The sequence below is a fragment of the Neodiprion fabricii genome, chromosome 1 (assembly GCF_021155785.1).
Source record: "Neodiprion fabricii isolate iyNeoFabr1 chromosome 1, iyNeoFabr1.1, whole genome shotgun sequence".
Taxonomy (NCBI): domain Eukaryota; kingdom Metazoa; phylum Arthropoda; class Insecta; order Hymenoptera; family Diprionidae; genus Neodiprion; species Neodiprion fabricii.
The window spans coordinates 32,201,055-32,226,386 of NC_060239.1; the positions used below are offsets into that span (position 1 = coordinate 32,201,055).

The 25,332-nt window shown below is 44.6% G+C and overlaps 1 protein-coding gene across 2 annotated transcripts; it reads left to right on the plus strand.

Annotated features, from left to right (window-relative positions):
* Positions 1-3,789: 3,789 nt before the first annotated feature.
* LOC124174364 (MOXD1 homolog 1) lies at positions 3,790-24,303 on the plus strand. Of its 2 annotated transcripts, XM_046553433.1 has the most exons (11): positions 3,790-4,144; positions 4,240-5,631; positions 18,318-18,470; positions 19,660-19,836; positions 20,850-20,936; positions 21,457-21,646; positions 22,085-22,350; positions 22,783-23,201; positions 23,320-23,516; positions 23,627-23,757; positions 23,847-24,303. In XM_046553433.1, the coding sequence occupies exons 2-11, from the start codon at positions 4,426-4,428 to the stop codon at positions 24,012-24,014; spliced, it is 2,994 nt and encodes a 997-aa protein (XP_046409389.1). In that variant the 5' UTR covers positions 3,790-4,144; positions 4,240-4,425; the 3' UTR covers positions 24,015-24,303. The 2 variants fall into 2 exon arrangements, with proteins under 2 accessions (XP_046409389.1, XP_046409387.1); XM_046553431.1 differs by having other exon boundaries at positions 3,790-5,631.
* The last annotated feature ends 1,029 nt before the right edge of the window (positions 24,304-25,332 follow it).

Genomic DNA, 25,332 nt, shown 5'->3' on the forward strand with positions numbered 1-25,332 from the left:
GTCGTTCCGCAGTGAGGCGAAGCGATCGAGTGACCGAACCATGGAAGAATGAAACCCTTCTGCGTCATACTGCGCGCTAATTTAACGATTAGCAAAGCGCGGATGAGGATCGGCTGTTAGGGCAGAAGGATAACCCTCGGCTAATGAGCCGCGTTCAGCGAGACACTGCCTTCCGCATAATCAATTATGCTGTTCCGATCGCCACATCTAACGACTGGACTTCCCACATTCGCGGTGACGTGGTCGAGACCGTTTGGAGCATCGAGAAACGGCCGGCAGCTTCGTCCCTGTAAGCTTCGTCGCCGGTGCTTGCGAAGCTGCATCCGGTGCTTTTGTTTTTGGTGTTTCACGCTGACGCTGCGGTTGAACGCACTCGATAATGCGTCTGTACCCTGAATGTCAAAGTGTCAAACAGGAGGATCAGATTCTCGGTACCGATCGGAGACTCGCGTCGAACGCGGCGTGCGTGTGGCATTATGCGAGCGAGGTGGAGGAAGAGGAGGACCCGGGCTGCACGCACGTATGTTGTGATCACCGAAAGATTTAGTACACCGCGCGAGCGACGATTTGTCGGGAACATCGACGGCATGAGAAACACCTCGCGGACTGCTTAACCCTGCGCCTATTTCACTCCTTGGTATTCATGGGGCGAGATTATTCATTGCGCGGGCTTTACCAGAAACGCCGTATCGTATCGTCGAGATCGTTTTGCTCCTATCGAAGGCACTCCCAAAAATCTCCGGAGTCTGACTCCAGCCTCGCCTTCGCGTTCAAGTTGAACCTGAAGTTTAAGTTTAAGTTTAAGTTTAAGTTTATCGATAACAGACTTAGGACAGTTCCATGGCGGAGGTCCATGTTAGTCCAGGCTGTTTACGATGATTACAAATTGCAGCAGAAACGAAGCGACAGCTTTCGCTCTTCCGTAGACCGTTTTCAAATTTTCTGAAGCCAAAGCGTAACGGACTAGTTGATACCACCTGTCGTATTGCCTGCAACGAGAAGTCACCGATCCACCTGCCGGTTTTACATCTCACCTGCTTTTTTCCTCGGCATCTGCTTTTACCCTCGAGCAGCTCTTCCGCCACGTGCCGTCTCGTGGTATGATACGGTTCGCCGTTTAATTTCAGCCAAGGGAACAATTATTGTCGGGGAAGGGAGAAGAAAAATCCACTGATCGTAACTCTGGCGCGTAGCCGACTCGTCATCGTCGCGGTTCTACGCTCCAGCTAACGAGGAGTGAGTCTGCAGTCTGTTATTTCCGCTCAATTTTGTGCCCTTTGTAGTTACAATTAAACCTCCGAAAAGCGTGTTTCCCCTATCGATGCGTGGTGCTCAACGTAGAGCGATAATTCATACGGCGCGGTTAGAGAATTTTGAAAAATGATCCGACGATTTGAGGATTTCCTCACCGCATGCGATCGTTAAATCTTTCCCAAAACTCATTTTCCCCTTGTGGTGTAATAAACGTACAGCGCATAACCGAGCAGGTTGCAAAAATGGCGAAAGCCTCGCGATAACCCGCGCTGCGCAGTTTAGCTCGAAAGAAGATTATTATTTTCGAGGCGTATACTAATATTTTACTACACTAGGAAGGCGGTACAGGTAATAGCCCGAGTGGCCGATCGAATGAATGAGCGCACGAATCCATTGACTTGCTACACGCAAGGCCGCCTTTTTGTATCGACTCGCTGCAGTAAATAATTCAACCAACGAGCAATCTTAAACCCGCGGTGCACTTCTGCAGAGTTCTAACCTTCGCGGAAGGATAAATGTGTGCAGATTTGATCTGAATCTCTATCGACAACCTGCCCAGTTTACATTTTCCTCGTGTTTATTTATTCAAATCTATGTCCATCTGCATAAATATGCATCTCGCATTTGTAATTATACGGACAAAGGGTATCCCTGGTTAAGATGGGCCAAATGACTCTGTTTCGACATTTTCAAACTATCCGCTCAGAAATATTTCCTAGATCGTAAAAACGCGTACCCAGCGGTTTATAACTCAATGACTCCCTCCGCCCTCTCTGGGGGTGAAAAAAATGACATTTTGTACACTCGATTTTTAATCCCAGGACTCGATTCACGGATCTCTATGAAAAAAATTATGGGTTTAATTTATTGCCAAAATATCTCTTGTGTAAATTAATTTGGGCGCGAAGGGCCGAATCTAAGGTTTTGAAAAAGTCTTAAAAGTAAAAAATCATTATATTTTGAAAGCTAATCGATGTTGCAAAATTTTTTTTTTTTAATTTCATTGCTTTAGGTGTATATTACCCCCGCGAATCATTTCAGATTTTTGTGAGTGGCGGGCCACGTTGGAAATGACGATTATTACACTTTTTTGCCATTCTTACACTATTGTCTTTAGAAAAAGTTTTCTGAATAGCTATAGAATATCGAGATTTGCCTTTTAAATATTACTTTGCTTAATACCCAGCCTCACCGCTCTCGTATACGAGAGCTTTGAGTTGATGAGATGTCTTATTTCAGAGCTAAAAATAATAAGTCGTAACAATTTGTCATTTTCAAAACAAAGCAAAAATTCAGTAAGAATTATTTTACACAGTCGTAATCATGGTCGTGCCTGCCATAAGAGAATTAGCGAACAGTAGAGCGGAAAGGTGGCTATTACAACCTAACAATAAGATTACATTTCATTTTATTTTGAAAATCTCGAAACAGGAACATTTGGCCCCTCTTAACCATGGATACCCTTTACGTGCGTGCCTGCTATCGCATGACGTCATAGACGCAGCTGTTCAACTTCAACGTCACAGTCGCCTCGAATAATATTCACGGGCATGAAAAATCGACCTCAGCTAAAATCGCATCCTGAATGGGGCGTATATGTATACAACGTTGAAGCAACACGTAATCGGACGTGGAAATCGAAGGTGAGAGTAATCGGTTGAAATGGGGTGGGCTGAACAATGTCTAGCCTAGAAACGAGGGTATTATGCACGCGGACGACCCACCACGTCGACACTAATACCTGCAAATGTTACCGCGTTGAAGTCGAAATTTCCCGCTTCAATACCGGACGAATTTTCGACGGTGTTTGAGAAGATTATCCTTGAATTCGACTAGAAATCTGCGAATTACTGAGTACAGAATGTATTCTATTTTACTGTCAATACGTCCTGATCTCTGCTGTGTAAAAAATTTCGGACCATTATTTAATTCCGAATTAAATACCGACGAAAATTTACAACAAATCTAAACAATGGAAGTAAACTCGGAAAATGGATGAAGAAGGTTTTATCCTTTGTCTTTTTAAGGAATGACCAGAACGGTTACGAACCAAGTGGTACGAGTTCCATTAATCAAGCTCGTAGACTAACGTTCAGGAAGTGCATAATCCTTCGTAACTATAATTCAACGACTGTCAATCTGATCGGTGGCCTGAAAATTTCAAGGTCCATGAAAACGTTTAAAAATATCAAAACCATAGAGTTCAGCTTTGAAAGCAGCTTGAAATAAAAAGAAAATTAACACAGAGAATGCAATATGTAGAGTAAAGACGCTCCGCACGATAGTTTGGAACTTTTCAAAAGTGCACCTGGCGATCAACTCACGAAATTGGCAACACTGGCTGGAAACGCGTAGTGGCGGTTTGTCAGTTTCGTCACTTTGTAAGCATAGGACTCTACCGTGATCCAACGTGATGCTTTAAAGCCTGCCTGCGATTGGCCCAAAGCGAAGGGGGCCTTTCATGGACTTTCCCCTGCGTCAGACTTTGGGGCCCGCAGGGAGACAGCAGGTATAAAGCAGCTGCAAAGCATCGGCAGGGGCGATCGCGTGTTCAAAGCAGTACCAGCAGAGCTGCCGAGCGTGCAACATGCAGAGGAGAGTTGGAGATGTTAACCAAGTGAGAATCAGTGAAAAACTGACGAAATAGACACGGGCGCTTTTGTTATCTAGTGAAAAAAAATTCAACAATTATTGCCTTTTTTCCAATGAATATCCTATTATTAATTCATATATATATTATTATTTGCACGTTTTAACGCGAGTTTGCTGAATGCTAATATCACGTGTGCGTCGACAGAAGTGAAGTGAGAACGACTGCAAATAAAGTATATTATTTTTAGTGTCCAGTAGAGTTTAAGCGATATAATAGACTGAACTCTGTATAGTCAAGGTTTGTATAGTTAGTCATGTCAAGACGTGGTGATGGTAGTTTTAGGAAGTGAACTTTACTTGATCGTAAATCGTGTGAGATCATTTTTATTACAGTATAATCAATAAACAACAATCGGTGACAATAAGTGGACAGTAGTTACATTTGGCAGGTGTTGAGTTACTGGTCAGAGTTGGAGTGCAGCGTTGGAAGATGAGAATTTGAATCGTTGATTGCGGGCCAATGTTTTGATAAGAGCGTATTAATTTGGCCGAAGACGTTCAGCATACCGAGGACTCGACATGCCACTGTCACGAGTGATCCTCTTTCTGGGATTATGTTGGGTGGTCCAGTGCGACTTGCTCGACCTCTACGTCCAGCACATGGACGAGACGATGAAAACGATCGTGTACGAAAAAACTCACGTAAAGAACCTGGCCAGAATCCGGAACAAAAGAAGCGCGTTGGTCTCGGGTCACGTGGCAGATGAAGAGGCCTTTTATAAGTTTGGAAACTTCAAGAAGCAGAGATTGGAAGTAGACGAGGGGTGGGAACAGCCGGGTCCGGATGACAAAAGTGGGAAAAAAGTAGGAGGGAATGTTTTCATAGAGAAGGACGATGGGCTGAATTTTCAAAACGATCGAGAGGAGAACATGGACCCGAAACACTACGAGATCCTGGAAAGGGAAACAACGGAGAGATTAGAGGCCTTGATGGATCAGGACTGGGACGCGAAGTACAAAGCGAAGAATAAAAAAGTCCTACTGAAAGAGGACGACGGTTTGGCAGCCGAAAATGCGGCCGAAGAATCCACCGGTGCCAACGAGGATTTCGAGCTGATTAAGGCGACTAAGAAACAGGAGCAACTCGAGGCCTGGGAATCGAGTCAGGAATTTTTACCGGAGTTCCAATTTGGCCCGGTCTCAACCCTCGACGTCCTCCCATCTGCGTACGACGAGACCGTAGACATGGACCTCGAGGAGGAATCGGAGTTGAAGGCCTTCCAAGGAGCTTCGACGAGCAACGAGGAGGCGAACAAAGTCGTCCTGGAGGATGAAGAGGACGTGAACCTGGAGATCGAGGTCCTCGGCGAGCCCGACGATCGTTCAGGGTTTGAAGCGCCTGGGAATCCATCGTTGAAGCGGAAGCCGAAAGCACTTGGCGAACGTGTTCCAAAGAAGTACAACGCTCCGGCTGGCAAGGATACCAAGTTGCGGAAAACGATCAACGATAAAGAGTCGACGACGAGCGGATTCGCCCAAACTGTTAACGCTACCAGAAGTAAACGCTCGGCGAAAAAGCCGAGATTCTCCCGCCGGGAGAAACTCGACGATGATGGTCTCGTCCTTTTGGAATGGGACCCAAGCGACGAAGACGTCGTGACCTTCAGGGTCACTGCCAGGACTCTAGGCTACGTTGGTATCGGCTTCAACGAGAAGAGCCACATGAAAGGCGCGGACATCCTACTCGCCTGGATCGACGACGATAGTCAAAGAATCAACTTATTGGTGAGTTTATTGCAATGTTAACATATTATCGATTTAATTCCTCCATCGTGGTAGGTATTTTTCCACGTATATTTGGCTGCGGTTACTATATAGAATACGTATAGGTATATAAAAGATATTGTAAGAAAAACGTCACAAATACTGCATTTTGCGCGAAACGAAGATTTCCGACGTGGTAGTTGGGAAAACGAAAAGAAGCCAAAGGACTCCTTGGCGACTGACGGCGCAAAAAGGATGGCTTACGATTGTCCCTGCACTTGAGTTATATAAATTCTCCCAAGAGTCGTTGATTAAGGAACACACGAATCTTTTTGTAGAGCCAGGTTGCCGGCTAGATGAACAGGACCTGTCTCACTCGGCGGTAGTCCTGTGTGACAGCGGTGTAAAAAGGGCAAATAGAGAATCAAACGAAAAGAAACGCGCAGAAGTTAAACGAAGATTAAGAAGGGATTCGGGGCTCAAGGGGGGGGGGGGAGGACGAAAAAGGAGAACTGGCGTGAGCGAGAAGCCGAGCGAAACAAAAGAGGGACGATATGTAAAGGAATTGGAAGAAATTAAAAGAGAGGGGAAAAAAAGAGATGCGAACATCCGTGAAGAAAAACGTACGGTCACAAAGGGCGGGAGGAACGCGGGGGATCGAAGTGGAAATGAAGAAAAGACGAGTCATTAGAGACTCCGTAAGATCGGTCGATTGATTGTAATAACGAGGTTTGTTAATTGGGTCCATTGATGATGATAAAGCCATTTCAGACCGAACTCTCTCTCGGATGCAGATGCACTCATGGGCTCGTAAGAGGTAAGAGACCGCGAGTGATTGGGCGTCTTGTTTATTGACCGGGCTAGTTAAGCGAATAACGTTTCGCAGAAGGAGAAGACGAAGAAGAAGAAGAGCGAAGGGGGAGGAGGGGGGATAGCCCGGAAGATAAAGGAGACGGCGAAGAAAGCGGAGGAGAAGAAGGTATCGATCATCGAGGTGTAATTATTGTTCGAAGAGACCGAGCACAGGGACGGAAGGTCGCAGAAAACTAACGAGTCAAAATTTCGAGTCCGGGTTGACAGTGACCGATATTTCACTCCGATATTCCCGCAATTCCAGCAGCTTCGACTCGCTTGTTGTCGCAGTGCGATCAGTTAACGTCACGGATACAACTTCGCCATTCATTAGCGGGCTGCAGTCGGGCAGACGGAAAGCGATGAAATTTTAAACACCAAAGATGGTAATCCGTCGACAAAGCGCCAACCCTCCAAAGGCACCCGAGTGCAGTTCATCCACCCTCGGGACCCGGCGATAATCATCTGGATCCCCCAAAATCCCTCTCGTTTTAACGTTTTCACGCGTCAATCCGCCACGGTAGAATCTATCCCATCTCGAGAGTTACACGTTGCTCCTTTCGGTGTCAGAGGTATAAGGTATACCTGTTTAATCGAATGCCGTGACGTCACAGCTCCCCTCGACAGACGTAAAGACCTACGTTAGGATATCCCGTTTATCGGGTGCGTGCACGAACACCGAAGCCGGGCAGGGCTGTCACCTGTCTCTTATTCGACGAAACATTCCTTTCTCCGTTCAGGGAGAGAGGATTCTTCTTTTAGTTCACTTGGCGCAGTGCGCGGACCATCCACCTTCCGTCACTCGTTGAAAAAAGGAATGAGAAAAAACATGCACGGAACAAACAAAAACCTTTTTTTCTCTCTTTATTTTTTTACTTCCTCCGACAAGGAATCAGAGATCAGTTTTAATTGGAGAACAGCAAAGAATGCTCGAGCTTGGATTCATGCAAGCTGCAGGTCGCGCCCGTTCGACGTGAGAAAGGAAACGCCTCGCGGCTCGGCGGAAATCGCAGTATCATGGATCACGTCGGAACACAGTCCCACAAAAAGAGCGCTAAATCGCAACGTCTAGTTCCAGCGGACTGCGACTATACGCGTCGTAATTTTTATCACTTTCTAGCCGACTCGCGTCTCTCAGAGAAATGTGAACCCTGATTGCTGCTACAGCGATGTTGAAAACTTGAAAAAATCTATCGAGTAGATGACGCGGAATCCTGCAGCTCCCAGTATTACTGCCCACATCGAACTTCCCACTCATCCATTCCGATTGCACGCCAGAAGAGTGTTTCTCTCCTAGGTAAGAATTAATCAGCCGATCTGCGATCTGCATCAGCTTTAACTCAGATAACGGAGTGTCGGTGTAACCGACGTCTAGATACAGTGTGAAACGTGTCTGCAATTCACCCGCCCAAATCAACGTACACGATCGCAGTTACTCTTCGAGCAAAACTCGAACTGCGAACTCTAAAGTTACCTGAAAAACCAGCTGCCAAAGTGACGGATAAAAACGGGGACCGGTCCAGTTTCCATTTCGCAAATAAATTTCAACCATTAGAGATTACTGAGAATTACGTAAGCTCGGTTTTTACTCAAATATCCGACTAAACGTGGATCCTGAGTCCGCGAATCTTTGGATCATTTCACCAGACTCGAGCACGGCTCATTCCTGACGCTAATCTGACACGGCATGAAACATCGTTCGACGTTCTTATACACCCGGTGACAAAAAAGTCCAGTACCACGGTCCGTCACCCTAGCATTATACGTTATTAAAAAATTCTCTTCAATTCTCTACAGTGCCTTGTAAATGTATAACGCGAATCGATATCCGCACGAATTAAGGATACTGAAGCACGTGGAATTCCTTGTTCATACTTGGACCAATGGATAAAAATGGATATTGGTAGTAGACGAAGATACGCCTTATGCGCGTTGAACAACATCGAGAACAAACTCATTCCTTAAGGTTATACAATGTATACATATGACGTATATCCTATATGTATATCTCATCGCACGTACATCGTGTGGTGATAATTGGTAGAAAGCCGGTTGAAATTGGTGTTGAAAAAAAAAGAAAAAAATTCAAGAGCGATGTCGTATACCGCTGGAGTCAGTGATCTAGGTAACAATTATAGATCGGACAGATGACGGGTTACCATGCACGGCACGGTTAGTTTCAGGCGTGCCGAGTTAATTGTAAGTTGGTATACCGGACCGGAGGCGGTTAAACGCGTTCGGTCCTCTTTCCGTAAATGGATAATTGCAACAACAGCAGGATTGAGACAGTCGTTCGAAGCGAGTACAGAAATAGCGAACAGTGCGGTAGAGCGATTAGTCGACCTTGCAAAAAGCGCGAAAACTAGGGTTAATTCGAAATCGAATACGGGATGGAAGAAGCGTATACCTTGTACGCCGATTCGCCCCGAGCGATGCTCCCGCATGACGACGTGTACGAGTATACCTGTGCATGTACCAACGTAAAATGCCTCGGAGATTCACGACAAAGAAATCGAGCCTGCAGAGGAGGTCTTGCCGCATATCCGAAGCTGCGTGCGTGTACCGTTCGAAGGAAACACCTGACGCGGCGTTCGCCGATCCGGCTGCACCGCTGCACAACTCCGCAATTCTGCGGCCTGAAGGCCTAACGAAGTACCATATTCGGTGACGTAATTGAGTCGTCCCGAAGCCCGGGGAGCAGGGTGAAAAACGGCACCGGTTGCGTCCCTCCTTAATTAAGATCGTCTCGCGCCGCGACGTCCGACAAACGGTGAAAGTTTATCCGGCGATTCGATTCTCGGCTTATCGAATCTTCGCTACTTGTGATTTGCGCCTCTCGGAGGAAATCGCGCCGCCATTATATCCCCGATCCCGCGCACCGCCGAGGCGAACAATGATCGCCTTCCTTCTCCGCAAACCGGATAAACTCGAATTCGAGCGGGACCAAGTAATGTGCGAAAAAAGAGTTCGCCGGTATTTTATGCGCCGAGATCAACCCGGCAGAATAATCGCAAAATTTCTTCACTCAGAGGCTCGGAAATTACCGGGAGTGAATTATAAAGCTCGAGGCTTGCGGTATTTTTCTCTGCATCTGCGCGGTTACATTTCTAAGAAATAAACTATTGTACAGGTACGGGACGAAATTTTCAATCCGTTATAGATCAACCTGCGTGTAAAAGAAAAATGCAGCATCGAACGAGCTCAGATGCGTAATAACAGCTGCAGGGTTCCATAACTATCGGTGCTGCGCCAAAGATAAGAATTGACCATTTTTAATTGGGATTTTCGGACGGACGCGGCGGAGAAAAAGAAAGAAAAGGTTGTACGAAGCCGGCCGTACGGACTCGAGGGTTTCGAGTCCGGACAGAAGGTCGACTAATTCTGGCCGAGGAACCTGTTTCGAGTTCTTCGAATTCCTAATCCTAATTAAATTTATTTCCATTCCAATTTTATCCCTGGGCGTTATTGAGGGCTGATATACCTTTGATTACATTAATCTTTGGGTCTATCCGCTACCTGACGATTAACGCGCCGCGCACCCCGTCTACAAACCATCGAGCTAGCCCGAGTCCTGGCTGGGATACTATAAATTAAGATGGTACTTCCATATAAATGCCCGTCGCCGTTAAACGCCGCCCAAGAGAACTCTGGGCTAGAGCAATAAATAGCAGAGCTTGGTGCAATCCTGCCGCAACTCTGCAGCTCTACTATCCGCGACGTAACGCACAAGCGAACATTGCCGTAACGGCTGCGAATTAATCAGGCAATAATTAACCGAGGATTTACCAGAGAGGACTTGTTACGCTGAACTTGATCCATTGACGTCTTGTTCCCCTTCCGCGCCAAAGCTTGTTACGCAATATTCCTGCGACTCGCATACCGGAGCTGCTTCTCTCGGCTCTCGCAGAAAGTAATAAGGAGATCAAAAAAGGCAAACACACTCGCGAGATTTAGGAAGCCGCGGTTTTTACACGCTCTTCGCCGATCGTCCGCAGTCCCTCGGGCACCATTTCACCGTCCGAAAGTTCATTTGTTACGGGAGTAACAGGTGCGGCTAAAACTACAGTGTCCCTAAGATCCGAGTAAACATCCCAGAGGACCAACAATCAACAATCACAAGTTTACTCGAGAGTCTATAATAACATATTCGACCGGTTGCAAATATCGGCAAGATTATATTCAACGTTCTTATTTACAGAACAATTGAAGAAGAAATGAATCGATGTATTATAACTTAATAGCTGTTTTAAAACGAAAACCTGCATCGAACAAACCCAGTCGGATCCGAGGTACGAATAGTTACAAGGGTATTCTTCCAGCTCCGTCCTGGAGAGGAGAAAAATAACCCCCCTATCTCGTTTCTTCGTGGAAAAAGAGAAGAGATCCGAAAATTAAGGAACATGCTTCGACTCGTGAGATAAGATCGTGATAAATTCACGTAGGTAGGTACCTACCTACCACTCGCCGCTCTCCGGTCCGGTCCGGAGTTCTTCTTCCAGACGAGGTGGAGGAGGTCCTCGGTTCTCGCTGTGTCAGGTTCTACCCCGACCGGAATTACAAAATCTAACCCGAAGTAGGCTCACCGACCTGCGCATACGCACACAAATCCATGAACAACCGACTAAGCGAATTGATAGTAATCGGGAAGCACAGGTGAACGAAGAAAACAATCGGGGATTACCTTACGTTGAGGCAGAACAAAGTGCCAAAGGCATGAATACCTATTGGAAAAGGTACTCATGACGTCAGAGCCTGATCGTCGGCGTCATTTTATCACCACATGACCCAAGTTTTCAATTTTAATAGAGGCAAATTGTAATTTTTGGGGTTTCAAATTACTGATGAAATGAAAAAAAAAAACGCATAAATTAATTAAACATAATGAATAACATATCTGTTCTACGATCCATATGCGAAAGAACACGATCAACGGTTAGCTGTTAGCCTGAGTTGCATTTGCAATAGTTTGATTTTTTAAACCAGATGGCGCGTTCCAAAGTGACAATCCCACGTCTCTCTTTGCACAACGTATGACAAGCTTGATCGAACATTATCTCAAGATCGCAAATTCCGTTTCTTTCATGCCTCTATAATCTGTTGGACATTTTTCATGCTCATTGACTCTGCGGAATGAAAGAACAACGGTGAGTGTTAACAAGGCAAAAGGATATTTGCTCCCTGATTCAGTAAATTGGGCCTACAGATATCCGGACGACTTGAAGTGTGAATTGCACAATTTTTCTTCCCATTTACAATTCTTCTGATCGTTGTATAACAAACTGTAGAAACGATATTTTTAGCACCTCTGGTAGCTGCGTTATCGGAACTCAGTCGACTGGAGCTGGTAAATTATGGTCCGAATTTCTCATGCCAACATTGATCGAGACCCAACGAAATAACGTTATTTTTTTCACCTTTGACTTGTCGCGAATCGAAACTCACGGAACGAAAAAATGTGAAACTCAGTGCTACCGCACCGCGGGCATTATTCCTATTCCTGAATTTCTTTTACCCGGCCAATGTTCGCGGCGTCTTATTCGTTTTCAAGCAGATGACAAGACCCGCATTAAATAAAAAATGCGAAGAACTGAAGAAGCTTACTGGTAAAATCGATCGATTGATTACAATCTCCTAATATTTCAGATCACAAAGAGATCGTTTCCGTGCTCCTAAATCTATTCGTTCTAATAAAAACTCTCCACGACCACAAATCGATTCGTCTCGCGGTCGTTTGAAAACCGATGAGCTAAAAGTTGAGGTAAAATTTAGTCCGTTGGTGGCAGCAATGCAATTGTGTCTCTGAGTTAATTAAAAATGATTTGGAGACTCGAAAGCTGTCCAGAACAGGGTGACCGTCATTCTTAGATCAAGAAAATTCAAAAAATAATTTCGATTGAATCTGCCTGTGTCTCTCGATGAAGTGAAAACAGTTTGGACACTCGAAAACTCTCCGGAAAAAACTCGAGGAGTAACGCGGCGATCGGTTGCACGAAACGGCGAGCGACAAATCTGGGCCGATCCACACACGGGAGTTCCGTTAATGAAATCGTCAACGGGAATTCCCCGCTTCCAAATTCGAGACGCGTCCTCCTGCGGCGGGACGAGTTCGTCTAGGTTTGCTTGGGCCCCGTCGGGTCGGGTTAATCGATTCGATCAGGCCGTGCCCCGGAGTAGCCTGGCGCATGTAGGGCTGGTTCCTCGCGGCGAGTTATTACCGAGACCTTGGCTCTGGTGCGTCGTGCTCCCGTGGCCGACAGTCAAGGCCTCCAGACATCTCGGCCCCCCCGTCGCGGCAGCCGGTGCAAATTTTTAACCGAAGCTGCGAAGGAAGACCGACGAACGGACGAAGAAAAAAGGGAAGTTGCGAGTCCTCGTCTCCTCGGGGCTGATTCCCTCTCCCCCCCTCCGCAAGAAAATGAGCGAAGGCTTGAATTCGAGCATACATGCTGCTGCGTACATGCAGGTAAAGAGAAGTCGTTGGAAGCGAGTCGTGCGGTTGGGAAATAAATCGAAGGGGAGACCAGCCGGTGTAAGTGGGGATGAACGGTGAGTTCTTCATCGGGAATAAACCTGCAGCCTGTTGCTTGATCGTCGTCTTTGCTAACGAATGTCTGCAAACGGGGCCTAATAACGCGTCAAAGAAATCCAAGCGGGCTGATCGACGCCGCGGGTATAATAATATGGCGATACGGAAAGACGGGTGATTGTTTTATCGACAACCTGTTGAGACGTTGAGGGAGAAACGAGCAAGAAATTAATAAAATGGTAATCGGGAGACGGAGGAGTAGAGCGAGGCTCATTAGCATACCAGAAACGACATCTCCTTTCGCATAATTCAACGCATGTGCGGTATGGCTGACATTCGTTGTACGTGCTGCAATTTCACGTAGGTATAATATCGCGAAGAATAAACCGGTTATCGTCGCGATTTGATAAAATGATATCGTTAAATTGTTCAAGTCTTTTGTCTGATCGACCCTTCGTCGAAAACTGAGCGCCAGCGTCGATTATGTAACGAAATAACAGCGTAACCACGTAAATAAATAATATATAAATAAATTATTCCGTTACGAAGTAAATCGTTAAATACTAGTTATAACGCACCTTACGCGCTTAGTTCGGATAACGCTGCTAATTTGTCCGACTTTCGATTTAGCTGACAATAATTGGTAGCTGCCTTTGAAGTGAGTTAACGGAGTTCAAAATTTATCCGCGTTTAGTTTCCTAGGCGGCAATTAGCGGCAGACAAGCTCGGGACATGAGCCGCTCCAGACTAACATTGTTTCGATATAGGGAACCCGATATTCGGACCAACATTCGAGTATTATGCGCAGGTCGATTCTTTTATTTTATTTTTATTCTGTTAACTTTACACGTTGCGTCAAATTGCCTCCTTAATACGCGGCGCAAAGTTACGGCTAATGCGAATTTAACTGGTCTCTTTAAGCCGGCTGCGTTCCAGCTCTTTTATTTCCCACGAAAAACAGAAGAATGAAATAACAACGACTTGAATGGAAAGACAAATTTCTAACCGGCGAATTCTTTGGACGAACGATAACTGAATAAGGAATTCATTTTATTTTTCATTTCTACATTCGTCTTTCCTTCTCGTTATATTATTCTGACAAATAATAAGATCAAGAAGCAAGGAATTCGGCCAAATCACTTTTCGAAGATGTCAAATATTACCGAAGACCATTCGAAGTTTCATTCGCTTTTTTTTCTTCGATTTCTCTTTTAACGGCTTAGGTATACGCATATGCATACATATATCTCAACGACCATTCGGAGTTTTAATGCTGTTCACGATTGCAAGCTACATCCATAAACTAAGGCCTCGATGGCTTCATTGGTACTACACTCTGAGAGAATTCATTTTTATACTCTGCCGCATGAACATTTTATACATTAAAGAATATAATCCTGAAATATAGAACGAGGAAGTTTAATATTCTTGATTTATTTTGTCAAACGGATTATAGCCATATACTTCTTGGAATAATTTGTTAAGACTGAGAGGATAAAATAAAGGTATCTATAAAAAGAAAAAAAAAAGACAGAGCGAGTGCAAGTTTAGAGTACAAAGGCTGGCGGCATTCGGTCAAATCAAACCCGCTACCATCGACTGCAGTTCATTTTAATGGTCACTAATGAGGGAGAGCGGCCTGCGGATGAGTAAACCTCGAATACGTTGAATTTTTCAAACCGAATACCGAAACGGCTGCCCATGCAGAGCAAGCGTCGGGAGTTGTTATAACTTCCATAACCATAAACTTACAAAACAGGGTGCCGCGGTATAACTGAAACCTGCGGCTGAACGATCATCGGTGGGTTTATAAAACTCCCCGGAATTTTGTTGCCGCTCGTTCTTCCGGCCGCAGTTTAATAACTCCCGCGTCACGATTTCCCGCGATTTTCTCATACAGCTGAGAAAAACCAGTACCTGTATAACATTGTGCAAACGCTGCGCTCTGCAAGGATCCCCTTAGCCCCCCTCAGCCTCTCGGTCCGTAAGACTCACAACCCCTGTAACCCCTCGGGACTCCAGATGCCGTCCGACGTAGGTAGGCCAACTTCTCTCACCAGGTGCTAAGGACGCACAGGATAAAGAGAGAGAGAGAGAGAGGGAGGGAGAGAAGAGTGGCGGCGGAAGGCGGAGGGGCCTCAGACAGCACCTGGCTACCGGGAGCAGACATCCGAAGAGGACCGACCGATACATCCTCGACGGGAAAATTCCCTCATTTTTCTTCTTTCTCATACCCCATGGGAACCTCGAGTTTGTACTGCTTTAGGGGACTCTCAACCCTTGTGTAAAGATCGGACTCCGCACAGCAGTCTTGTGTATTCCCACAGGAGCTGAAGCGGCGAGACGCCCGGGACCCCGTACCTAAATGCCCCAGAATATCCCAGGAATTTTCACTCAGGTTTCTTTAATTCCACTCGCCCCGAAACGTGTGTGGATTAGACTCGGGCGTGTCGATCTGCTCGAGGTATAGGCGTAGGTATACCTACGTGGGAAAAATACTATTCCTGAAAAATAAATACCCTGTCGGCTCGTTTGAGCTTGCGCCTGCTTCGAGAGGTTATTCGATCTTGGACTGTTAAGCACTGCCGCGTACTCGTCGAATCCAAAACGCTTACACTTAATAGACCCACGTATATGTATGTACATGCAGGTTTGTACACGGTTTGATTTACGCGTGATCGTGGGCATAGAAGAGGAGAAGAACAGAGCGAGGAGGAATATTAACTGAAGCAATAATCGAGGAGGTACGAGAAAAACTTCCGCCCCGAGATAAAAATCATTCACTCGCGTTCATGTGGCTCCTCGGTTGTCCTAATTGCATAACGAACCCGAACTCTCGCCACGCAGCCGCATAAAATTGACCAATTAAGTGTAACCGTAACTCGGTGAAGATGAATTAAAAAATGGTCAAAGAAACGGGTATGAAAACATTACCATCGACCCGAACACACGCGCGTGTTGTTATACAACTGTTTGTGCCCCATTATTCCTGTGGAGAATTATAAAATAGGCTCAGAGATCGGGAGACGCTGATGCAGAGATTAATTTGACGGATGTAAAGTTACGGTTGGGTTACCAGTGTTTCCTGTCTTCACCGGTCGCTGCGGCATTATATCTATATACCGGTATCCCACCGCGAGTTCATGTCCCTAACGAATATGCGCACACGTAAGAAGACGATTACACCTTGTGCGTGGAGTGGACGGTTGGACTCTCTTGGATATCTCATTACTGGAAATGCGATGCGTCAAGTCCGGTCCGGAGAGGCGGAGAGCCTGATAGAAAGATCATCGGCTTGATCGAGGGTTAGATTTATTTAGATTATTCCGAAATGATTAACGAGCCGTCCGTTCGGAGGGGACTTAATTTTTATCCATACAAATTCAAACGCTTCGTTACGCGGATGCTGAGCATCGAGGGCTTGATTTATGATTCCCCGAGTTCTAGATCTGCGCCGCTATTCTCCGGGCTAACGATCTTCTCTCACTCACCGCGGATGCAACTCTTTTTACAAGTACATCCTCGGCCGATAACTTCTAATGGAGGAATAATGTTCGCCGGGTAAATCGACACGCGTACCTTATCGCGAATATTCTGCACGTCTTGCCGGCGTTTCGCGAATATCGGTTGATTTTCAACCAGCCAAACAGGGAGTTCGAAGAAACGACGAAGATAACCTTTCGAAAAACCCCGGGCTTTGTAATGACCTGCATAATAACTGCGCGTGCCAGAAGGTAATGACTCGACGATAATTATGCAGTTTTTAGTAGTCGTTAATACGAACTTTCTCTGGTACTTACGCTCGCCGGAGATTTCCTACGCAGTTTCTCGTATCACTGACAGAGGTTTTAGCTCCTGCCGTAAGTCTTTCTTTCCCGTTGCTCATCCGTTGAGATTTTCTCGTCGAAGGAAGCGAAAATGCAACTGAAAACATAGGAAGAAAAAGTTGTATAATAAGAATGCAGTGACAAATTAAAAAAATTCTATTCGTAACGAGTTCGTCTCTGTTCTCACCCCCGAGAAATAACTTGCTAAAAACACTTCACGCGGGAACAAAAAGTTGTATTTTTAATCAGATTGAACGGGGCTCGAAACGCTCTTATTTGTGTAAAGTGATTTCCGTGAGAACGAAACTATGACGCGCGTATAAGATACCATTAAACATTGGATTTAACGTCGAAGCGAAGATCAAGAGCGCGAACATTACGTCTGTCCCGAGTTTCTCACACGGGGTTAAATTGAATTTACATCTCGCTACAACGCACCATGCACCGAGAGCTCGTCAATTATTAAAGGCGACAATCTCGCCCCACGAATCGTAGCGGTAATTAAAAAGTAACGAGCACTCAATTTACGTCGGATCATATCTCACGGGCAGCGTTGCTTCTGAATGAAACCTTAGACGGTCAATGATACGACGACCAGCAGCGTGTGTCTCGCCTCGGCTAAGAGAAAGAGCTAAGGAAGAGGCGAGGAAGAGACGAGAAAGAGAGAAATGACGCGCCGCGAGGAAAGGAGAGAGACGGAGGAGCAGAAGCACCTCAATTTGAATGAGTAAGTGGCCCCGATGATAGACTGGCGGTTGTAGATCCCAACGCAGGTAGTAATTATTTGGATTCATTACGTGCAGGAAGGCTACTTCCCTTCGAGGGTTGAGCGAACGTTCGCTCCCGCTGCCTACCGGCTTGTAGGCCCAACGGGCCCCGCAAGCGCGCCCAACGGACCCAAACGCCTCCGGGTCCGTCTTTCAAGTGGCGCTTGATGTCTTACCGACCTTGTTGCTCTCGCATCTGCACTCGCAATCGATGTGTGTGATATATAGTGCGAGAGTGCGTCGTGCGCACTCTTGCAAACGGTCCGCACACCCGGTGCAATATACGAAGGAAGGGGCAGGATATCGTCGCCTCTTTTAATTAAACGATTCACGAGTTATAGCTGCAGGACCTCGTCGCTTTGAATATCTATCGCGATTAAAGAGTGGCCGGTTAAAATAGATCTAAGCTTATCTAATAAATGAATTAAATTAAATTAACTTGAATGAAAATGCACGACGAAAAACGACGATGAAATGCGTGAATTTAACGATTCGATGATTGCTTCGCGTGAAAGTGTCAAATTCTGCAGGGGGGATTTCTTCAATGGGGGATTATGTCAGGGGAGATTTTTAAAAAGGATATTGTGGATGGTGAGGCGATAAAAGAGTTTCGATTCTTCTTCGTCGTACGTGCACATGGAATACAAACCCGTGTATAATTGTAAAAACAAATCTTTTCGATATCAGTTTCGTTCTTTGATCTTTAACTAGCCTGTAATATACACGACGTTTCAGGACTCCCACGGAATAGAGGAGCGGAATGCTGCACCTGTCACCGATCTTTCTCAAGACGTTGAAATCCTCGAAGGGTCCCAAAACGACACCCACACTACCGTCACATTTTCAAGAAGATGGCATACTTGTGATCCCCACGACCATCGGTTGACCGTGAGTATCTTTCAGGGAAGAAAAACTTCCTGTATGTATACATAGTATATAATATACACCTGGGCGCGAAAAGGCCCAACGAATTCTCAAGGTTGTTTACTCAAAGAAGCTAAAAAGGACCAAAGCTTGTACGTTTTTACATGACTATAACGTTTTCAGAAAATTCAATTCCAGAACTTGACGTACGAACGTAGTTCAACACGTTCAAAACAGGCGTGATTCAACCTCGTAGCTGATCATCGTTGCGATCGATTTTAAAAAAAATTTTTTTTTTTAATTTTATCACCAAAGGTGAATATACGCAGTGTGTGGTCCACGTTGGCTAGATGATTTTAGTTCTTCGGATCCGTAATTTGTCTGTAGCATGCATAAATAGCCGTACACATAACGTTCGGGCATACATTATACAGATATAGGTATTTAAAATATGCATATACGATTCTGAAGGAATACGATAAATTTTCCCCGCGCCACAGGCCGAAAATGAGAATCTTTACACGGGAAGGTGAAACATGTGTATACGTTACGGACGTACGTGTATAGTATATTTATACCGATACGTGCAGGCCAAAAAACTTGGCGGTCCGAAATCGTTAACAACTTCAGCTGCTGATTTATGCTCACCCCGCATTTGGGCCTTATTTCAAGCAATTCCCGCGGAGGCATTTAGCATGCCGGCACCCTTTGCCTCAGCGGGGCCTCCCGTACCTACAGAAGAACACACGCCTACTTTCTACATACCTATACACCTATACGTACACAGGCTGTATGCTCGAACCGTGGATCGGTTCCTGGCGAACCGGTGTTTAGAGAGGAGGGCGAGCAGAGGGCGAGCAGAGCTGGCCCATTAAAACATTTCTAATCCGCGGGCCCGACGAATTCTTCGATCTCTTTCAAAGCGAACGCCGGGTGATTCGTTAAACGGGCTTCTCGCCACGCATTGCTAGCTTTTTATCGCTCGTGGACACATCCGTTGTACATTTTACTGCAAACACCGGGCGAGATAAATTTATTATGACAATTTTCACGACTTTGAGCTACATCAATTAATTGTAATTTCAAAAAGAAAAAGAAAATGTTGCCGGTTTTCTACTTTCCGTCCACGGTGTAATAAACGGACGCATTATTTACGAGTCCCTCCCGATATCTCGTTATCGGAACGACATTTGATCGATGAATTTATTTTCAGGGAGATACGATACACGTACTTTGGGCCCTGCACGAAACTGACCCAGAACTGAACATCCCCGCTGGACATGGAGAGATGCGTGGAGGTCGGGCCCTGCGCCTTAAGGCCCCGGCACCCCACCCGCCCCCGAATATCTCAACGCCTGGCATCAGGCAGTGGGACATCAAATTGAACCAAGTAAGTACTTCACATATTTTTCAATGCCCAGTAAAAGTGACATGGCGGGAAAGAGCCGTAAATAAAATAAATTCTAAGCAGCTGGATTGATGAGATCCTTAATTTTGAAGGTGAAATATAAACGGATGATCGAACAGATGTCGAGGAAATTTAGAGTAACTCATCCACGACTATGGTATGCGGGTATATAACTTATACGATCTGCCATCGATCTCACGGTGGAAAAATAATAACTGCGGGAAGCGGTAAAAAAAATTAACTTGAACAAAAAATTCAAGTAGCCTACAAGTAACCGTTTCTGGTTTCGAGATATTCTCGCTCATGAATGGAGGAAGGAACCAATATTCTCTCTTTCGCAGAACCATCTTCTCGCGATTAATGATCCGAGACGCGAGTCGAACAATCAAAACGCGATTGCTGATAGAAATCATTTTTATCCCCCAGTATTGTGCACACTGCGACCACCCGCCGATATCACTTTTTTCACATCCGCAATATTTCTTTAATCGGTACAGCTCCGTTTCTTCAAAGTTTTATTGGAAAAAAAATCAGGTACTAATTTTCTGAATAAATATGAAAAGAACTTGTTTCTTAATTGATAACTTTTTTTGGTTCCGTCCTCGTATGCTACAAGGAAGTTATTACGTTATTGTCGTTACATAAATTTCACGAATTGTAAATACTTTTTTTCACAATGACACGGAGTTGTGGAAATGAAAATAAGAGTGGCTTTTGAACAGAGGCCATAATTGATAGAGTGTGAATTTCCGGAAGCGACGAGAGTCATTCATGCCTTTGACTATTTAGCCTCTAGACGGCTGGCAACACCACTACAGTAGTGTTGCCATGATTCGAACATATCCGGGGAACATTGGGGGATGATTATATGGAAGTATCCCACCAAAGTAGGCATGTATCAACGAAAAAAAATTCCGGCCGCCAACAGGTTAATGACTGATATACTTGTCCATATTCCAAACACATCTGCTTCTATAACCTGAATTTTCTTTCAGTTTACCGTATCGAGTAATCTGGATACAGTCTACTGGTGCAAAATCTTCAAGGCCCCACCGCTAGGCGGCAAGCATCACATGATTGGAGTGAGTATCAGATAATCAAGACAATTGAAATTCGTATATAATTTTTGAAAAAATAAAAAGTAATAAAAAGAGTCCATCGAATATGTACATGCCTACTTACGGTACATGTTGATAAACGAGCGCTTCAAACAAAAACACGTAACGCAACTACATCGAATGATTTTTCATTCATGAACATGTACGAGGCTTGTCTAAAAAACGCAATCTAAATTTAACTACCAGTCGAGGCAACACGGAATAAAAGTTGGAGCCAATTCGTGGTTACAGACCTTACGTATTTCACGGGCATCGCACTGTGAGCGGATGTCATGTTAAGTAGAACGACGCTGGAATTCAAATGAAGTTCTTTCGTGAAAGATGTCAGACCGTTACGTACCTCGATTTTAAATTCATTTTCGTAAAGTTCCTGAAAAAATTTGCATCACCCCCCTTGCCTGTGGATAATTGGCTCGAAAAAAAAACCAATCTACCATGGTCTCAATTGCGTTGGAATGAAAGAATACCGAACCTCTTATTTCAGTACACGCCGCTAGTCGAAAAGGCAAACGAGGCCCTCGTACACCACATAATCCTCTACGAGTGCGCATCCGTAGCACCAATCCTTGGTGAACACGCAAGAATTGCCGGTGCAGCCTGCTACAGTCCCACCATGCCCAGAGAATGGGACTCCTGTCTACAGCCAGTTGTCGCTTGGGCCCGCGGCAGCAAAGGTGGGGTAATCGTATACGAATCATGTGTCTTTTACAGAAGCCGGTCTAACGGGTGGCCAACCAGGCGAGCCACCGGAAGGCGAGCCAACAAAGCGATCGATTGAAAAACCGGAGGGTTAAATTTGACCGTAACTAAACTGCGGGCCGTTGCTAAATCAGTCAATCTAAACTCTTGAAGTGAGGATTCGTTATTCTTGGCTGTTCCCAGTCCCCTGTGTATTCACTTGAATCGAGACCCCCTAGTTTGACTTTGTCCAAAGACAATGGAACCCTCCGCTTCTTCGTTATTGATTATTAGTTCCCTTTTGAGACAGCCCCGACTTTTATTCTTTGATACGATGCACTTGCAGTTTTTAAAGCAGGACGTTAACCCCGCGTTCAACGAAGTTTATGTTACCCACTGTTTTGGCGCTAAACGACGCTTTCCGAATGTCTCAGGCGAGTGGTTTCCGGAACATGTTGGGATACCCGTCGCCGAGCACAACGATCGCTCCTATTACATGCTGGAAGTACATTACAACAATCCGGGACTGAAGGAAGTCGTGGATAGCAGCGGAATCACGCTGCACTTGACTCCTAACCTCAGGCCTCAGGAGGCGGGGATACTTGTGACTGGTGTCGCAATCAGTCCCCTTCATATGGTGCCTCCACGGCAAAAAGAATACGCAACAGCCGGGTACTGCACGCCTCACTGCACCAAAAAGGTGAGGTATCAACATTTGGCCTCTTTAGTTCTCTTACCAAAATCAAACCAATCTTTTAAACTCTCGTACCTACTACTCTCTGCTGTCGAAAACATCGCGACAAATTGAGTCACAACTTACGGTTGCCAAGAACAGTCAAATACCTCAATACTTATAGTTGACACACACTTTTGAAGGTTCGCATTAACAGTTTAATCATGATTAGAACTGTGTAACGGAACTCCTTGTGCTCGATATTGATATAACATCACAGTTCAGAAACCACAGGGTATAAAGACAATGAATATTATAGGTGCGAACCTGTTGTAACCAATTGACCTCTACATCTACCAAGTTCTAAATCAGATAATTATCCCTTGAGAAAAAAAATTTCCTTGTCGTGTAATCCTCCACCGTATAAAGAATAACTCTACGAATTTATTGATATTCCAGATGTTCCCCGAGGACGGAATCAACATAATTTCGGTTGTCCTTCACTCTCACCTTGCCGGAAGGCGTCTGGGTTTGAAACACATTCGGCAGGGTAAGGAGCTACCCAGGATCGTCCAGGACAATCACTTTGATTTCAACTACCAGCAATCGCACACGTTGGAAAATGAAGTAAAAGTTCTTCCGGGTGACGAGCTGGTGGCCGAGTGTGTCTACGGAACTTTGGACAGGGCCCGTCCTACCATGGGTGGTTACGCGGCAACTCAGGAAATGTGCCTGGCCTTCGTGGTCCATTATCCGCGGACGCCTTTGGCGGCTTGTTACAGCATGACGCCCGTCAAGGACCTCTTCAAGACTCTGGGAGTCCACAGTTTCAGAGGAATAACCTTTGATCATTTGGAAAAACTAGTTCTAACCATCGGGTAAGGAAAACCATTGCAACAGTTATTCTTGTAGTTCAGTAAAGATTGATTCGAAACCTTTTACAGCTCGAACATGGCTTCGTCAATGATTATTGATCGTGAAATTTGATGATTATAGAACCGACTCTGTTACCCTACCGACTATAACTCAACAACAGCCAATTTATCCCCTCGCAAGACCCAGTGGTGAAATCAATATGGAGATGATGAAGGAAGCGGAAATGGTCCTGAGAGATATGGCAGGTTACACTGAGGAACAAGACGAAGATAGCATCTTCGCCAGACTGGTCATCGAAAATCCGGAAGAGTTTCGAGGTAACTGAATACATTTCAACCTCAATGTGGGAATATGAGCGCGAATGTATTTATTCGGCCCATAAAATAAGATCCTAAAGCAATTGCAATCAATGGCGAATCACTTTCAGGACGTACATTAGCGGAACACATGCTCGCCCTTCCTTGGACGGAGGAACTCCTAGCTAGGTCCATCGAACAAAGTCTGTATCACGGGAGGCACATGACGTTTTGTAGAAAAAGAGACGACAAACTAGCAGTGGTAAGTGCACAGATGATAAAAGATTATCGACGATGTAAAGAATGTCATTGCCAAGTTGTAATTTTTCGTAATGTTCTTACTTTTCGCAGCCAGCAGATATCCAAATGTTCCCCAATTTCACAGCACTGCCGGAAGCCAACGAAACCAACTGCGACCCGTTAAGAGACGACTCTGGGTGCAGTGCCCTGAATGCGCCTGCAGTTTTAGTCGCTCTAGTCATAAGCATTTCAAATTGGCGTCTCCTTCTACGAATGTAAAGAAAAAAATGTAAATGAAACGAAGTTTTGAGAAAAGTTATGAAAAAAACCTATGTAAATTTCCAAATCTGTATATTGGCATTATTAATTTATTACGTATTATTCCCTGTAAGAATATTTAATTTGGCCCCGTTCGAAACAGGTCAAAGACGAATTTATATGCATTAACGTTGGGCTGAATCAAATTTTTAAGAAACAAAATTTACAAAATTTTGCGTTATAAAGAGTATCTTGTACATATATTTATATAAGCAGCATACCTAATTTTAATTTGTATTATTATTTTGTACCACACGTTTTGTATGAAATAAAAATGGTAAATATTATTCATAGAGCCTATTGTTTCATCTCAATCTCCCAGCATTCAGAGTAACTGAAACTTGCGCCTCTGTTTCTCAAGACATTCTTTTCACCTATCGGGGGATAAATGACTTTAGAATATACGATGCAATTTACAGTATACGAATGACAAAATTTTACGCCTAAGCACAGGAATCAAAATCTTTCGAATTATGAAAGCCGTACGGGAACTATAATAGTACTACGATGTTCTCAATCATGACGAAGAACGAACAAGTTTGATGAGAGAATAAATCAGTTGACTGTAAAAAGGCAACTTTTAAAACCACGACACTAATGAAAATTGACGAATAGAGACACAGAAATTTTTAGGTCGAAGGTAGATCGCAATCAGACTAACATCATAATCTCGTAGGAACGGAAAGAAACAAATTACAGGACTTATGGTGGAAGGAATAAAAATCGCATGCCGTTGTGTTTTTTGTCAAATATCCGCGTGATTAAACAAGTTTGCGAAACAACATCCGATTCGGTTAGACCTCTGTTTTAATCTATAAATTTGTAGAAAATTTTCTACCATAGTAAAAGGAGACAAGTGTCATCGAGAAATTGAGTTTAAAAATAATAGTGTACATTCGGCAATAACCAGACTTTTATGTATATTCATAATTTCTTGCGATAATCGCGGTTAATATGACGAGGTTGACATTTCAAGTTTATCAATCGATCTTGTCGCTTTTCAACATCGAAATATTCGAAACAATGCGTTTTCTTATCAGAAGAAGAACCTGTAACCGCGAGATTTTAATGGGCATCGGTGCTATTATTTGATAAAAATTTTACATGGTATAAATTTTGTATATATATTGAGAATATAGCCGAAACATCTGTAATTTAAATGGGAAAATCCACCCTCTTACAGGCGACTGGGTTAGAGTTGAGATAAAAAATCTAAAAAAAATTAGGAAATTGTTTTTGAATTATGTGGAGCCGATTTGGAGGGCGATTGATAAAAAAG